This window comes from Neomonachus schauinslandi, chromosome 1 (genome assembly GCF_002201575.2).
Source record: "Neomonachus schauinslandi chromosome 1, ASM220157v2, whole genome shotgun sequence".
Lineage (NCBI taxonomy): Eukaryota > Metazoa > Chordata > Mammalia > Carnivora > Phocidae > Neomonachus > Neomonachus schauinslandi.
Window position 1 is genome coordinate 127,292,634 of NC_058403.1, and position 16,685 is coordinate 127,309,318.

Here is a 16,685-nt window from a genome sequence, read left to right on the forward strand (position 1 = left end):
GATTTTTCATGATTATTGTAATATCTAACAGAAAGTGAATGTGAATATTTTTAATAATAAAAGTAGTCAGCACTTGTTTTGTTGTTACTATGTGCCAAGTACTGTGTTAAGCTCATTGTGTGCATCATTTCGTTTAATCTGTACTGTTGCCTGGGGAAGGAGGCATTTTTTTAAAACATATTTTACCAATGAGGAAGCTCAGAGAAACTAAGTGATTCACGCGCGTGCATGGAAATAGTAGCAGCAACAGAGTCTGAACCCAGACCTTCCCACTTCTAAAAATAAAGAGTGCTGCTAGCCATTACATGGGTGTACCAAGTCCTCTGCTTCTCCTCCTGCCGGTGGAGGAGAAGGTGGAAGGAATATGTTAGACATTTGGTGACTCAAGGTCAGGCTCTCTCACCCCAGCCGTACACCTCACGATGTACAAAATCACGGCTCCAGTGTTGCCTGTACTCTGGTTGGTGTGGTAATTCTGGCCACTCTCAGGATTTCACATCAGATTTCCACAGATTTCCAAATTTCTTGTTAATGAGGTGTAATTCACATCCCAGAGAATTCTCCCTTTCAAAGTGTACACTTCAGTGGTCTTTGGCATTGTCACAAAGTTAAAATTTCCGACTATTTCTGGAGCTTTTATTATAAATGTAGGGTTTCTGGGACAGCTGAGGAGCTATGCATGACCCTGCCTTTAAAGGGTTTGCAGTCTTGTCACGAAGACTCGGTTTCTAAACTTGCGGCTTCTCGCTACTTATACTAAAGAGAATAATACCATGTAAGAACATGTGTGCATAGGGTCAGGGCTAAGAGAGGAGAGGAATTCACTGCCAGGGCTGCCATTATGAGGGGATTGTCATGGAGGAGGCAGGCGGAAAGCAGACCTTGCAGATGAGGGAAAATCAAAGAGGTGATATGAGCTGGGAGGGTGTCAGAGGTAAGGGCTGTCAGGTTAAATGGCCCAGGCGGTCGAGTCTTGCCAAGCATAACTACTTGCCCTCTTGAGAGACTGGAGGAGACTTCAGTAGGAAATGGAAAAGAGACTAGATGGAGCCCAGTGATTTCAGCCAGAGATCGCCTGGTCTATTTGAAGGTAATTTATATAATAGTGACCAGCAGCAACTCTCAGAAACTCGGCGGTGACGCTCATTGGTCGCAGCGGGATGCGTGCTCCATGGAGTGAAGACAGCATTTGGCCCTGGGTTGGAAATTCCTGCTTTAAAAAGCCATTTTGTTCCATTTTGAAATAAAGTGGGAGTGAAAGCCATGCCCCGTGATGCTTCATGGCTAATAAAACTGCAAAGGCATTTCTGCCTGGGCATAAAAGATTATTTTAAGCATCATCTCCCGGGCTTCTCGGTTACTAAGGGAATCCTGTCTCAGCTCAGCCACGCGGACAGGCAAGTTGCCATGACAACCCTGCCAGGCCTGGCTGGAGTCTAAATACCACAGAGAGAGGAACCACTGTCCTTTCCTGACTCCAGAGCAAGTCTGGCCGCGCCCTCCCTGCCCCTCACAGTTTGCCGCTCCTCCTCCCGGACACAGCCCACTGCCCAGGCCTTGCCACCAGGGGACACAGGCACAGCTAGAAGGGCCCTCAGGGTCAGTGGCTCGCCCCGTTCGATGGCCAGTCTCCCCTTCTGCTCCAGAGTGTGTTGTTCACGTGGGTCATATCCAAGTCCTCTTGGGCACACACAGTCCTACAGGCCTTTGTCTCTCTGAACAGAGGATGTACTAGACTCTTACCCAGAAGCTGTACGAGGGAGCAGAGGAAAACCTGGAATAAATCTGATTTTCTTTCCTGTAAACCAGCCAGACATAATCTGGAACTTTTTTCCAGGGTAAATCTGTCATGGTAAATGTGTCAGCCACTGGTCAATTCCTGCAACTACCCAGATGCTTTCCTCTCTTTCACGTGGAAATAAACATGGTGTTTGCGGCAGATTATATTCTCAAAAGATGGCTGTCACAATGTCTCCCATCCCACCTGCTCTTCTTACAAGGTGATCTTGCCATGTTCACAGTGAGGAGTGGGTTTATGTTCTTTCCCCCTGAATCTCAGCCGACTTGTACCTGAAGTGAAGGAATACCATGTCATTTATGACGATAGGTCATAAAAGGTGACACAGCTTACATCTGGTTCTTTTGAGATGCTTGCTCTTGGAACCCAGCCACCATGCTGTGAGGAAGCCCAAGTAAGCCCGTGGAAAGACCACATAGAGATGTTCCAGAGAACAGCCTAGTCGAGGTCTTGACTGATGGCAGCATCAAGCACCAAACATGGAATGAATGAGCCTTCAAATGATTTCAGCCCCTCAGCTGACATCACCTCCAGTCTTTGAGTCATCCCAGCTGAGCTCCCAAACATCAAGAAGCAGAAACAAGCCATCCCCTCTGTGCCCTTTCTGAATTCCTAACCAACAGAAGCCCCACAGATAATAAAATGGTGGTTGTTCTCATGCCAAAAACTTTGAGGTAGCTTATTACCCAGCAATAGTAGCTGGAACCATGTTCTCTTTACTTGGAATGTCCTTTCCCTACTCGGTCCCTGAGCACTCTTATTCTCCCCCTCAAGGAGTAATTCAGACGTTCGCTCCCCTGTGAGTATCCCACCTGGGGAACTTTGCACATATACCTTTGCTCTGGCACTTATCCTTTTGGTTCTTGACCTCCTCTGCCTTGCCTGCTGCACTGTGTTCTCCTCAAAGACTGCACTTATTCTGTCTTGCTTATTTGAATTAGAAGCAAAATAGTAGAATGACTAGAGATTTTGGAGTCAAACAGACCTAAGTTTTGGATTCCAGCTGGCCTACTTACTAATTGGGCAAGTTATTTACTCTCTGAGTAGTCTCATATACAATCACCTATGTAAAATAGTGACCATGTCTATCACTATTGTCAGGAGCAATCTTGACGGTATCTATTCTGAGCCCAGTGTTTGGCATGTAAAATGCCCCATACAGAGCAGGTATTATCATTATTATTTAATTACCCCCTGCATTTAGTGCAGTATGATTTCAATTCATTTGATCATTCAACCAGTATTTGCAGAGCACCTAACATGTGCCAAGCACTATATGTTTCATAGTTGATATTCAATAAATATTTCTAACATATGTGTGTACAAAATAATGTAATTGGCAATGGACATGAGGCTTCTTACCAAGAATTCTTTTTCTCAGACTCAAAAGTAAACTTGAAGATACAACAGGGATTTTAATCTTTTTGTCACATCTCAAAACGGTCCAAAATCAAGGTCTGTTTATTCTATGAATTGTCAGCCTTTAGGACTTTGGGCTTAAATGTTTATATTCATTTTCTATTGCTGCCATAACAAATTACCACAAACTTAGTGGCATAAAATGACACAGATCTATCAGCTTATAGTTTTAGAGGTCAGAAGCCCAACACAGGTTTTACTGAGCTAACTTGCAGTTGTTGGCAGGGCTGCATCCATTTGTGGGTGAGAGCACCCACTCCTTGCCTTTTCTATCTTCTAGAGACCATTCACACTGCTTGACTTGTGGACTCCTTTCTCCATCTTCCAAACCAGCAGAGGCCGGCTGTACCCTTTCCACATTACATCTGTCTTACATTTTTTTATTCTTGCAGCCAGGAAGGTTCCCCGAATTGAAATTGAGAGACTCACGCGATTACATTTAGGGCGCACTTAGATAACCCAGGATGATTTTTACATCTTGAGGCCCTTAACTCTAATCACATCTACAAAGTCCTGTTTGCCATGTAACAGAACACATTTACAGGTTCCAGGGATTCAGATGTGGATAACTTTGGAGAGCATTATTCTGTCTCCTACAAAGAATTTCACTTAAAAAGCCTGGAAGGAGCCTCCGCCGGATAAACCCTGCTCCTCTACCATCTCACAGATGAAGAAACAGAGAGGGAAGTGACTTACTCAGTGTCACTTTGCTAGTTCAGTTTAGAGTGGAGGTTGGATCCCAAGTCTCTTGACTTTGAGTTCAGAATTCTTTCTGCTACTCAAAGTTGGTCTGCTCACCAGCAGCTACACACATGACCTTGAGCTTGTTAGACATGCAGACTTTCAGGCCCCACGCCAGACCTACAAAATCAGTCTCTGCATTTTATCAAGATCCTCAGGTAATTTTTAAGTACCTTCAGGTTTGAAAGGCACTGATCTAGGACATCACAGAGCCTCCTGTTTCTTTCCTGACAAGAAAGTTGTACACAATCAATAGGTAAGTATCTCAAGAAGTTTGGCCTCATTGCTCCCTCCTGAGCCCAACTGATTTTGATCCAGGCTAATCAAATCTCTAAAGATGCAGATTTAACACAACCATCCCCAGTCCTTGTTTGTCTGGGGCAACCTCTGAATGCCAGGTTCAGCGTTCCAATGTCGTGCCGTACAGCTTTCTCTTCTTGAGAAAGAGGCAGTACAACAGAGAAGTTGGCACTTGGGCTCTGGAGTCACCTTGCCTGGGCGCAACTCCTAAAACTACCACTTACTTAACAAACTTAAGGTCTGTGACCTTGGGTGAGTTGCTGGTTTTCTCTGTGCCTCAATTTCCACATCTGCAGATGAGGATGAGAACATAGTACCTACATGATAGGTGAGTAGGGACTTGACATGTATAAAGCACTTAGAACAGTGCCCGCCACTCAGCAAGAGTGACGTGTTAGTTCTTTCTCATTCTTCTGGGACCCCTTCCAAGAATAATCAAAATCCCAAATGAACTCAGTCTCTAGGAATTTCTCAAGACTCTGTATCTTCTGGGCTCAGAGGAGGCACTCTGACCATGGTTCCAGGTGACAAGAATATTCACTGGTTTAGAACCGCACTCCAGCCATCAGAACTACATTGGCATCGGGAGAAAGACCAGGAAAAAGGACCTGGCTTTGGGTTAGAGTATTTGGTCCCCTCGCATGTGATGTTCCACTGTCTATAGCTAACGCTTCTGTTCAGTCATCAAAGAATTTTAAAGCAACGTAGATGGGCTTAATTACATTAAGTTTCAGAACAATTCTGAATAAAACAGAGGAGGGCAGGATGCTGAGAAACTTCAAACCCACATCACTACAGGGGCACACTCCTCTTTTTCCTCCTTCTCCTCCTCCTACTTTTACTCCTCCTCTCTTCTTCTTCTTTTTTTTTTTTTTTTAGGCTTTCCAGTATGGTCATCTCTGGGATCCCTAGGATATCTCTTGGATATCCGGGCTGACTTAAGAATTTATAAATAAAAATTATGTTTTTAAAAGCACCATATCGAAGTTGAAAATTGTAACTTGGCCTTACTGGAGGACACTGAAACGGAATTCATCATCTTACTGAATGAGCATCTGTGGGTTTTGCAATATGGCCTTTTAAGTTTTCTATTCAGCTAGCAATGGAATCTCAATGTTCAAAGCTTCTTAAAGTTCATGTTATCTATTCCCCCATCCAATGCTCAGATCACCTTCATAACATCTTTCTTGATTTTAGAACTTGCTAAATTCTCACAGCTTCTAGAAAAATGGAAGAAAGCCAAGGATAATTTAATGGAAAGTTTAAACTCACCTCAAAAAGATTTTTAATTTCAAATATGAGGCATGTTGTGAACTAAGAGACAGCATAAATGAATGTAAAATGTAAGTTAAACAACAATGAATAATTAATTAGTCTGCAATAAGCCAACCATACAGGATATATCACAAACATTATAAGAACTAACTAAAGAGGAGCGCCTGGGTGGCTCAGTAGGTTAAGCAGCTGCCTTCGGCTCAGGTCATGATCCCAGGGTCCTGGGATCGAGCCCTGCGTCAGGCTCCCTGCTCCGCGGGGAGCCTGTTTCTCCCTCTCCCTCTGCCTGCTGCTCTGCCTACTTGTGTTCCCTCTCTCTCTCTCTGTCAAATAAATAAATAAAATCTTAAAAAAAAAAAAAAAGAACTAACTAAAGAGCCTAAAAGCAGAAACACGTAGAAAAGATATTTCTAATAAACCATTGGTTTGAAACCTACTGTGATGATTCCTCTTTGTTGGACATGGCTTCAGAAATTCAGAAATGAATCTATTCTTAATGTTTTACTTAAAAAGGGGAACATTTGTTAAATCAGCTTTTTGAATTATAGAATTGTAGTACTAAAAAGAGATTATAGAGGTTATCTTTGTTCCAATGTGGAACTGACGCCCCAGAGAGGCAAAATGGTGTCCGAGGTAGGGCAAGATCTGAAGAATGACATCAGAAAGTATAAGAATCTTGAGCATGGTGCTTAAGTGCCCTAAAGGAGTCCGGGCTGATTTCTTCGAGAACTGGGCCTGGTCATTGTCAATTAGCAGCATATTGCAGTGACAAAATCAAACATGATGCCATCTCCAGGCCCAGCTTGCAATCAGGCGATGTGTGCTACGTAACAGGAGACAAAGCACATTTTCCTTAGATTCAGTTAAGCAGTGGTGCCTGCTAAGGGTTTCACTGACTCAAAGTCTCTACTATGGACCTGGTGAGAAGTGGCACCAGGGGCAAAGGCTAGACTGAATGGCTGCCTCCTCAATACTCACAGACCACGGTGTATGATATGTTTACTTACTAACTTTCCCTTTTAGCCCTAGAGAGATTCTAATGCAGTATCTGTCACAGAGAGCCAAAGGAACTAAATTGCTAAGAGCACAAGCTTTGTGCTCACACTCCTGAGATTTAAATCTTGGCTCTACCACATACTAGTTGAGTGACCTTATTTAAGTTATGTAATCTCTCTGCGATTTTTTTCCTTGACTGTAAAATGGAGATAATTATAGTATTAGCACATAAGGTTGTTATAAAGATTAAGTGGGAAAACAAACTGAAAGAGTGAAAATGAATTCTGTTAGTAATCAGACTACAGTGTTTATAATGGAACATCAATACAAATTTTCTAACAGACCATACCCAAGGCCACACCACTGCTATAAAGTGACTAACAGTTCCTTCTTCTGAGTGAGTTCTGCCCTCATACCAACATCATCCCAAGTCTCACTTTGTTCTTCCTGCCTCCAGAACAAAATTTCCCAGATGCCCAATTGCTGAACTGTCCTTGCTTCTTGATAGTGTCCCAAAATAAGTCCCAGCTTCCCTGATGCCAACTTAAAATCACCTGGCATAAGTCCAAATCTTATAACAAGCCCCTCCCAACTCATAGAGACATCGTCAGGTGTATGCTTTCTCTTGTTGTCACAAGCTTACTAAACTTAACCTTGTATGAACTCAGGTGTGCTCCCAGTGGTCTTTGATAGATTTCCACAAAAGTGAACACATTCCATATGCACAAGAAATGCTAGCTATTGGCAGTGATAGGAAAGTCGTCTTTCCTCCAGCTTTGTACATGTACCATGCCTCGAGGTATGCTTGTTCAATGAAGAGCCTTTCTTATGTAACTGGGAAGCCAGGTAGCCTGGCTAGAATTAAGAGATGCAATTTTTCCTCCAAGCCCCAAAATATTATTTGGAAGTGTCCAGGGTAACCGCAATAGCAATTGGTTGAATGGAAGAGCAAACAAAGCAAAGATTTTGAGCCTACTGAATTCCAAGTAGTAACCAGGAATTGCCCATTGCCTGGAGATTTTAAGTCAGGCTAGCCAGATCACTAATAAAAAAAGACGGTTGAAATAGCTAAATTCTTAAGTTCTTGTGTCCAAATTTCTACAAACACCCATTTAACAAATAAGGAAATGGACTCTTGGAGAAGTAGAATGAGTGCCCAAGGCACACGCATGCTGATTAGGCTGGGTCTGGAACACAGGACAAGGCTTTATTTCTATAGAAGGTATGTTAGCTACTTACTGCTGCATCACAAATCACCCTAAAACTTAGTCAAAATAAGAGTCGTCATTTATTCTCTTTGGCAATTTCTTCTGGTCAGGAACCTGTGAGTTCCTTGGCTGGGCAGTTCAGGCTCAAGGTCTTTCATGAGATGCAGTTATCTGAAGGGTTGCCTGGGACTGGAGGATCCACTTATAGGTGGCTCACTTCTGGCTGGCAAAGAGCCTCTCCACAGGGCTGTTCGAGGGTCTGTAGGACATGACCGCTGTCTTTCCCCATAGGGAGCATCCAAGGGACCAAGACAGAAGTAGCAGTACTCTGTATGATCCAGCCCTGCAAGCCACGCATCATCACTTTGGCCGTATTCTATAGTTATTATATGCCGGCCCGGTTTCAGTGCCAGCTCTGTCCGTCTGCCAGATGTACTATTTTGGACCAGCACCAAAAGTCTGAGTCTCTGTTCCCTCATTTATAATGTAAAAATAACAATTTCCTTTTGGGGCTGTTTTCAACATAAACCAGTATAACAATATCAGGGTTTGTTTAGTACAATGAGCTGCCCCACAACGCACATTAGTTAGAAGTGATTTCGCTTCCTTAAGGAGCCTGTCTCTAGTTCGCCTCATTCTTGCAAAGTTTTAACTCCAAACATCCCTTTTTTTCACCCCCTGAAGAGACAAATCAGTCGTCAGTCCCTGCCCAACCATCTACTGATCTTAACCCGGATCCAAGGTAGGACTATCCGGAAGCGGAACTCTAGTTCCAGGGATGACCCTGGTGCCCGGAATGCATTGGGAAACGGACCAGAAGTGGCTCCGGGGCTCTCTTCCGATCACTGAGGGCAGCGGGAGACACCCGGCGGGACGCTCCCGGGAGGCTGTGGCGGACTTGCGGCTGCAGCGTGGAGACGCCTTGAAAGCAGAGCGGCGGGGTGCGGGAAAGAAGAGCGGAACAAGCCCTCCCCGGCCACTCTATGCCTGGTTGGAGGCTGCTGGCTCAGGCCGGCGCCCAGGTGCTGGGTTGCCGTGCGGGCGGCCTGGGTGCTGCCCGGGGCTCGGCAAACAGGTGGGTGGGCTAGAGACAGGGTGTGGGGTTGTGGTCCCTGCAAAGCACAGACCTGGAACAGTGATATGGCCCAGTGCGGAGGGGTCTGCCCAGGGTGGAGGAGGAAGGGGCGCAGTACCAGAACGCAGGCACAGAGGAGTGAGGAGCGTTACTCCAAGGAAGTGCCCATTAAAGGAGTGAAGGGGTGATTTTTTGTTTTTAATGTTTATGAGCCAGCGACTGGTAGAGAGCATTACCAACAGCAATAATATCTACCAATTAGTGGGCGTTTTCTATGTACTGAATGCTTTGTTCGGTATATTAGGCGCCTTAGCTCGTGTAGCCTCACGAGATAGAATTGCTATTGTTAATCGTTTCACAGACACTGTCATTATTCCGTACTGTCATGATTGCAGTTTGCAGGTAAAAGGAAAGCTTGGGGAAGTAACTTACCCAAAGTCACTCAACTAATTCGTGTAAAATTGGGACTCTAACCTGGATGTACCTGACTACAAAAGGTGGATAGGCGACAGAAAGCCTTACTTCTTTTCTGACCCTCCGTGCAAGAATTACATACCTCCTTCCCGACACAAGGTCTTCCTTGGTGTGTTCACGTGCTCAGAGATCATGTCTTTTATGGATCTTCTGAGCCTAGGCCTTGTCATTGCTGGGAAGAGGTGAGCTTATCAGAGATCAGCATCCCACATTCTGCCACCTCCACTGGATGTAAACTATTAAAGTACACATACAAATGGGTCAGCTGCTCCTCTGTCTAGGTAGGACATCTCTGTTAGAAATTTGTTTATTCCAGAGGAGAAGATGAAGACCTTTTACTCTAGAGTAATCATTAACAGTTAAAGTGTGAACCCCATTATTATCATAAGGAATGTCAGGAAAAAAAAAACTTGCACAGATACCAAATCCTTTCCTAAGGCCCAGACTACACTTTCCAACTCATGTGACCTCCCTTCCCCACATTAAATGGAGGAACTTTTTATATTGTGATTTCTTTTATAATTTTTATTTTTACAGAACGGTCATCTGGCTTTTGGTTAGAGGTCTCCATGGCAGGAGTGGTACTTGGTGGGATGAGCATCTTTCTGAAGAAAATGTCCCATTTGTTAAGCAGTTGGTCTCTGATGAAAATAAAGCCCAGTTAGCAAGTAAACTGTGTCCTTTGAAAGATGAGCCATGGCCTCTACATCCTTGGGAACCAGGTAGTTATTTTATATTTGATGGTTTCTCATTTCCTAGTTACTGTGTGGCTGGAATATTCAAAATCGTAGTGACTGCTTGATGAATGTATCATCTCTTGAATTTACTTTTCGTGTCTTAAGTGTGTCTGTTTCATTGTGGTTTGGTTTGCAAGGTTATTTCTAGCATGCTAGTCTACTATTAGCAAATGTCTGATGGTAATCAAGACTTCCTCAAGAAGCTGTTTTGTAGGTGAAAGGAAAATCATTCTGCATATGTTTTCTTATTTCCTTCAGATAAAAAAAAGTTATATAAAATAAATCAGGGAAGAAAAGCTGGAGAAGTATGATCTAAACTACACTGTGTCACACAGATGTTTTCAGTTGGAATGTTCTAGCACTCCAGGTTTGCCAAGCATAACCCCAGAATCAGCTCCTTGTGCTTTAGTAGAGTAGTAAACCCATGTGTAGCCAGACCAAAAATAAGGCCTGTCCTTATTTGAGGTTGAGAGTGGTCTTTGCTTGGGGTTTATTGTGACAGTTGAATTATATAGTGATCAGAAATTCTAGGGATGCCTGGGTGGCTCAGTCGGTTGAGCATCTGCCTTCAGCTCAGGTCATGATCCCAGGGTCCTGGGGTCGAGTCCCGCATCCGGCTCCTTGCTCAGCGGGCAGCCTGCTTCTCCCTCTGCCTGCCGCTCCCCCTGCTTATGCACTCTCGCTGTCTCTCTGACAAATAAATAAAATCTTTTAAAAAAAATTCTTAGCGGAGCAGCTTTACTCACTTAGGCAAGAAATCTAAGTGGCATGGTGGAGGCTGACATTTTAGCAACTTGACCACTTTTGTCATCCCTTAACGCCAGCTAAGTTCTTAGAATTTGAGATGTTTTCTAATTAATGACGTTAGATATGACTTGATACTAGGAAAGCAAAGCATAATGATGGATTTATCATGTCCTCTATTAATACCATTATTTTAAAACCAGAATATATCAGTTTACCTATTTTCTTTATTTCGTACAGTTACCATATATTTATTCATTATACAGAGATTTATTGAGTAACAGTGTGTTACCCAGCCATGGTTGAAGTCTTTTACAGCTCTGAGGAATAGTAGTGTTTTACTCTATGAATATATTAGCATGTTTCTTAACTGTCTGTTGCTCATAATGAAACCACAGTGTAGAAATACTGTTGCTTCATGTTGGCGAATGTTGAAAAAGTTTGTAATAACACTGATTTGTTTTTAATTACCAGGTTCCTCTAGAGTAGGCCTTATAGCGCTGAAGCTGGGTATGATGCCTTTATGGACCAAAGATGGTCAAAAGCATGTGGTTACATTACTTCAGGTAAGAAAGAAACAGAGGATATAACAGATCTGTATGTGTGCAAGATCTATTTGTGCAAACCTGCATGGACAGTATTTGTATCCTGAAATACATGACTGTGATGAAGAATGGGCTAATGTCAAGCATAAATGCTATTAAAGAACTTTACTTCTGTTTCAGTGAATGTTTCACTCTTGCCTGAGGGATGGCCTTCTTGATACTGGCATAAGGATAACTACAACCATGAATAAAAAAAAAGATTGTAACCTAGCTTCTCACAGCTGTACCAGTTGAATTTATAATTGGAAAAAATCTTGGTCCCATCTTATTTTCATTCTTTCAATTCAAAAATAAAATTTTGATCTCTTTGCTAACTTAGAATGTAACATTCTTGTCTGGGGAAGCAGCATTTTGTTGTCTGAAATAAGACAAACTGATGGTTAAGAATGTGGTCCCTGAGACCAGAATATCTGACTTTAGATCTTGTATCTGCCACTTCCTCGCTATGTTCCTTGAAACATTCTGCCTCCTCTGCAAAAGATATAATTGTATTTGGTAAAAGAAATAGTTATTACCTACCTCAAAGATTTTTGTGAGGTTTGCACAAGGTAATAAACATCAAACACTTATAACAGTGTTAACTCTCCAATATATGTTAGCTGCTGTTGTCTTTATGATTATTATTAGAGAAAGATTACTGAGTTAGGAGACCATCATTCCCCAAATCAGTTTGGACACCTGAGTTCATCTTTGGGGCCTAGTCTTAGACAAGTGATTAGACAGATGTTGGTGATCGAAATGAGAGCTCATGCACATAGGCCCAGGGGCCTACAAGCCTTAGGACATTTTTATTAACTCCGAATGATCAAAGAGAAGATTACAGTTTCTAAAACTCTAATGAACTTGGGGAGCTTTCAGGAATGACTGGTGGAATTGTGCATTGGTACAACCACTTCAGAAAACAATTTAGCATAATTATGTGGTAAAGTTGAGATAGGTGAATCTTGTAGTCTAGCAGTTCCACTCCTGAGTGTTAATAGAAAACTTGAACTTTATTATTTTACAAGAATGTTTATAGCAGTATTGTTCTTAATACTCCAAAACTGGAAATAACCCAAATGTCCAATAGCAGAATGGATAAATAAGTCGTGGTATTCATGTAGTGGAATGCTGGATAGCAATGTAAATGAATAGAAGAGAGTTACACACAGCAATATGGATGAAACTTAGAAATATAAACAAGTGAAAGAAGGAAACATGGAAAAGGACATACAATCTGATTCTGTTTATACAAAGTCTAAAGCAGGCAACAATAAACCACATGCTTTCAAAGGTAGCAACTGTAAGGAAAAGTAAGTAAATGATTACCATGTGTCAAGAATAATATTTATTTCTAGGGCAGTGCTTCTCAAACTTTAGCAAGCCTTAATCACCTAGAGGGTTTGTAAAACAAGGAGATTCTGATTCATTTGGTCTGGGCTGGGCATGAGGATCAGCATTTTCACCAAGTTCCCAGGTGATGTTGATGCTGCTTGTTTGAGGACCACACTTTGAGAACCACTGCTCTAGGGGTTAAAAAAAAAAAAGGTGGGGAGGGAAATTACTAGAAAGAGACAGAGGCTTTGTGGATTCTACTTCTTGACCCCGGTTGGTGGTAAATGCATATTTTCTTCATAAATACTCATTCTGTTGTATATTTATGTTTTAGGCACTTTTCTATATGTGTTGTCTGTATGCTCTGTCTGTGCTTGACATTTTTTTTTTTTAAAGTTTACTTCTATATTTTAAGATTGTGATTGGTGTTAGAGGAATGATGAGATAACTTTAGGGAATTCCTAATTGTCCTATGGCTTCAGTGTGACTGGTATGATATGTTAAAGTGTATCTTAGCACATACTTAGTTTTTTTTATATTTGTTTCCTTAGGTACAAGACTGTCATGTTCTAAAATATACTCCAAAGGAAAACCATAATGGAAAAATGGCAGCCCTAACTGTAGGAGGAAAAACTGTATCACGTTTCCATGTAAGGATGTGTTTTCATTCTTTAGAAGAGTACATTTCATTAGTTTCAGATCTGAGTTCTTTAGGTTTTGAGGCTATTCCATAGTCACAAATTTGTGTTTATCCATGAGGTACATTATGGATTTGAGGGAAGGCAGTCTAGTGAAGCCATTGAGCCCGGGATTCTGAGAGAATTTGAGTTTGTTCCAGTACCTCTCCTCAGTATTTGGAACAGTAACTTTACCCTCTAAGCTGAAGTATTTGCCCATCTGTACAATGGGGATAAAGATACTACTTACCTAAGAGGTTTGTTACCGGGATTAATAAGATTTTTCATATGTGCCTAGCATGTCACAGACACTTAGTAGATGGTAGCTATTTTGTCATTTATGTTTAATTTCTCATTTTTTTCTAAGTTGTCTCAATACCTGACACCAGCAGCATTTGGGGATTAATTTGTATATATTAGAAAGAACTTTCTTTGTGTGTGTAATTTTTTTAATCTGAAATCATCACTGTAAATATGAGAATACAGTACAGTATATCATACAATCAGTAAGTTGTTTTTATTTTCACTGTTGTACACTGTGTATAGCAACAAGGAAAGGGCAGTTTTGGAGGAAAGACGTGTGTGAGGTATTTACAGAAAATTCAGGTGGAGTTGTCCTATAAATAGTGGGATATACTGATTGGTGAGTTCAAGGTGGTTAAAATCATTGGAGTCCTATAGTTTGATAGGACTAGAGGCCATTTAGGCCTGTCTCCTAAGTGTTAGAGAAGTTAGCTACTTTGCATATTATGGTAGTATAGTCTATATATATTTTAGTCTGCTATTGATTCTTGACAGTTTATTGCCTAATAATTTTAGGGTTTAAATAGTTTCACAGTAATGAAAAGCACAGTGAGGTATTTATGAAAACTAAAAAAATGTCAGATTTTTTTCAAATGTTTGAATTTTTTAAATGTGTAAATACATGCTAGTCTTCATGTGAATAATTCTTTGATTTGATAGGTGCCTGTTTTCTCATTGATTGTACTTCTGTGCTTTTGTTATGTTTAGCACAATCATCTTTATTTTCATTACCAATTTTGTAAATTCATGACTTTATTGCCTTGATATATGTAAATCAAACATGATGTTGGGGTAATCCATTCTTGCACCAACAGATCTGTAAACATTACTTCCCAGAACTATGAGATAGTGGAAAAACAAGTGGATGTGGGGTCAGAAGAGCTGAGTTCTAATTCTGATTTCTCCCATTAGCTCCCTTCACTCCACTTTTTTTAAATAACCATTTTCTTAGACATAAAAACAGGGAATTGGACTTGATGGTTGCTAAATCCTTTTAGTTCTAAAAGTCTCCTTTGGTTCTCCAATATCTTAGTTCTCAAGAAAAAACAAAAGATCCCCCCCAAAATGTAATTGGCCACTCAATTTATTCTATTTTACTTAGTGAGGAAAATGTCCTACAGAGTTTATGAATACTAATAATTAAAATATTTCAGAAATGGGGAGGCTGGGTGGTTCAGTTGCTAAGCGTCTGCCTTTGGCTCAGGTCATGATCCCAGGGTTCTGAGATGAAGTCCCGAGTCTGGCTCCCTGCTTAGTGGGAGCCCCTCTCTCTGCTTGTGCACTCTCTCTCTCTCAAATAAATCTTTAAAAAAATTTCAGAAATAATAGTACTTTCATACTTGAGACTGTGGTCTACATATTTTCAGCTTTATTCTCTTTAGTGAATATACCGCACAGCAAGATGATTTGGATGCCTTATTATGTTGTGGTAGATTTCCACCCACTTACTTACACACATTTTTTTTTTTTTTAAGATTTTATTTATCTGAGAGAGAGAATGAGATAGAGAGAGAGAGCATGAGAAGGGGGGAGGGTCAGAGGGAGAAGCAGACCCCCGCTGAGCGGGGAGCCTGATGCGGGACTCAATCCCAGGACCCTGGGATCCTGACCTGAGCCGAAGGCAGTCGCTTAACCAACTGAGCCACCCAGGCGCCCCATACACATTTTTTATTTACTTCTCTGGTATGGAGAGTGCTACAAGGGTCTTTCTTGTTCTTCAAGATATACATTTTCCAGGGGTGCCTGTGTGGCGCAATTGGTTAAGCAACTGACTCTTGGTTTTGGCTCAGGTCCTGATCCCAGGGTTGTGGGATTGAGCCCCCCGACAGGCTCTGCCCTCAGCGTGGAGTCTGCTTAAGATTCTCTCTGCCACTCTCCTCTGTGCATGTGTGTGCATGCGCATGTACTCTCTTTCTAAAATAAATAAATCTTTAAGAAAAAAAGAAGACAATAAATTTTCTAGGTCCAGAGGACATGTATTACAATATTAAGAAAAAACTTTGTCTTTGAATGACCTTTCTTCAGAATTAGATGTGAAAATGAAGTTTTAGAATTCTTCATAAGTAAAGAATTTTGGTTCAGAAAGGGAAAACATTTTCAAAACTAAAAATATGCAAACTTCCTCTTGCATATTGTAACCCTCAGACAAACTGCAAGTAGATTGGTTATAGAAGGTTTTAAAAACAAATATACTGGGGCGCCTGGGTGGCTCAGTCATTAAGTGTCTGCCTTCGGCTCAGGTCATGATCCTAGGGTCCTGGGATCGAGCCCAGCGTCGGGCTCCCTGCTCCACGGGCGGCCTGCTTCTCCCTCTCCCACTCCCCCTGCTTGTGTTCCGTCTCTCGCTCTTGCTGTCTGTCAAATAAATAAAGTCTTTTAAAAAAAACAAAACAAATAGACCTTTGAATATAAAATATCAAATAGCTAAGTATTCTAAAATGAATTGACTGAATCGGTTTTATTTATAATAGGGCTAGAACTGTTTTGTTTTGTTTTGTTTTACCCTGTAAAGAATTTAGACTTCCCAGAAATTACACTGTTTTGCTTTTGCTATTTTTGTAACTTATTATAAATATAAACATAGGAAGTTAAGTGGCCTTAAAAGTTGATTAAATCAATTCATCTTAGGAGCAGAGAAGCATTTTCATTGTGAGAAGGATAATTGCAGAGAACTTTGAAGAGAGAGAAAAAAAATGCAGCCTCATAGATGGGATTATCCAAGTGTGACACTGCTGTCAGTCTTTTAAATTGCCTTTTGAAATCATTTATTTGGAAGTTAAAAAAAAAAACTTCAGTTACACTGCTGCTGCTTTCAACTCAACTTGAGCATTTGGATTTTCTCATGACTGATACCTAATTAGTTTTATGATATTTTGATTTTTAAAAGAAAAAATTAAAGTATTCAGTTATAGTGAAATTGGAATATAATCAAGAGTATGTATTACCTTTTATGTCTCAGTCTGTAGTTACTTAGATCAAGATGTTTATCTTATCTATGTTGTATTTCTGAAAAAGTAAA

At 41.2% G+C, this 16,685-nt stretch overlaps 1 protein-coding gene across 1 annotated transcript in view; it reads left to right on the plus strand.

Annotated features, from left to right (window-relative positions):
• Positions 1-8,553: 8,553 nt before the first annotated feature.
• Positions 8,554-16,685, plus strand: part of MRPL3 (mitochondrial ribosomal protein L3) — a 39,099-nt gene continuing 30,967 nt past the window's right edge. Inside the window, exons 1-4 of the mRNA XM_021678785.1 lie at positions 8,554-8,812; positions 9,824-10,008; positions 11,242-11,333; positions 13,238-13,336. Of these exons, the coding sequence (XP_021534460.1) occupies positions 8,721-8,812; positions 9,824-10,008; positions 11,242-11,333; positions 13,238-13,336 (468 nt within the window). The 5' untranslated portion in view covers positions 8,554-8,720. The remainder of the gene's footprint in view (positions 8,813-9,823; positions 10,009-11,241; positions 11,334-13,237; positions 13,337-16,685) is intronic.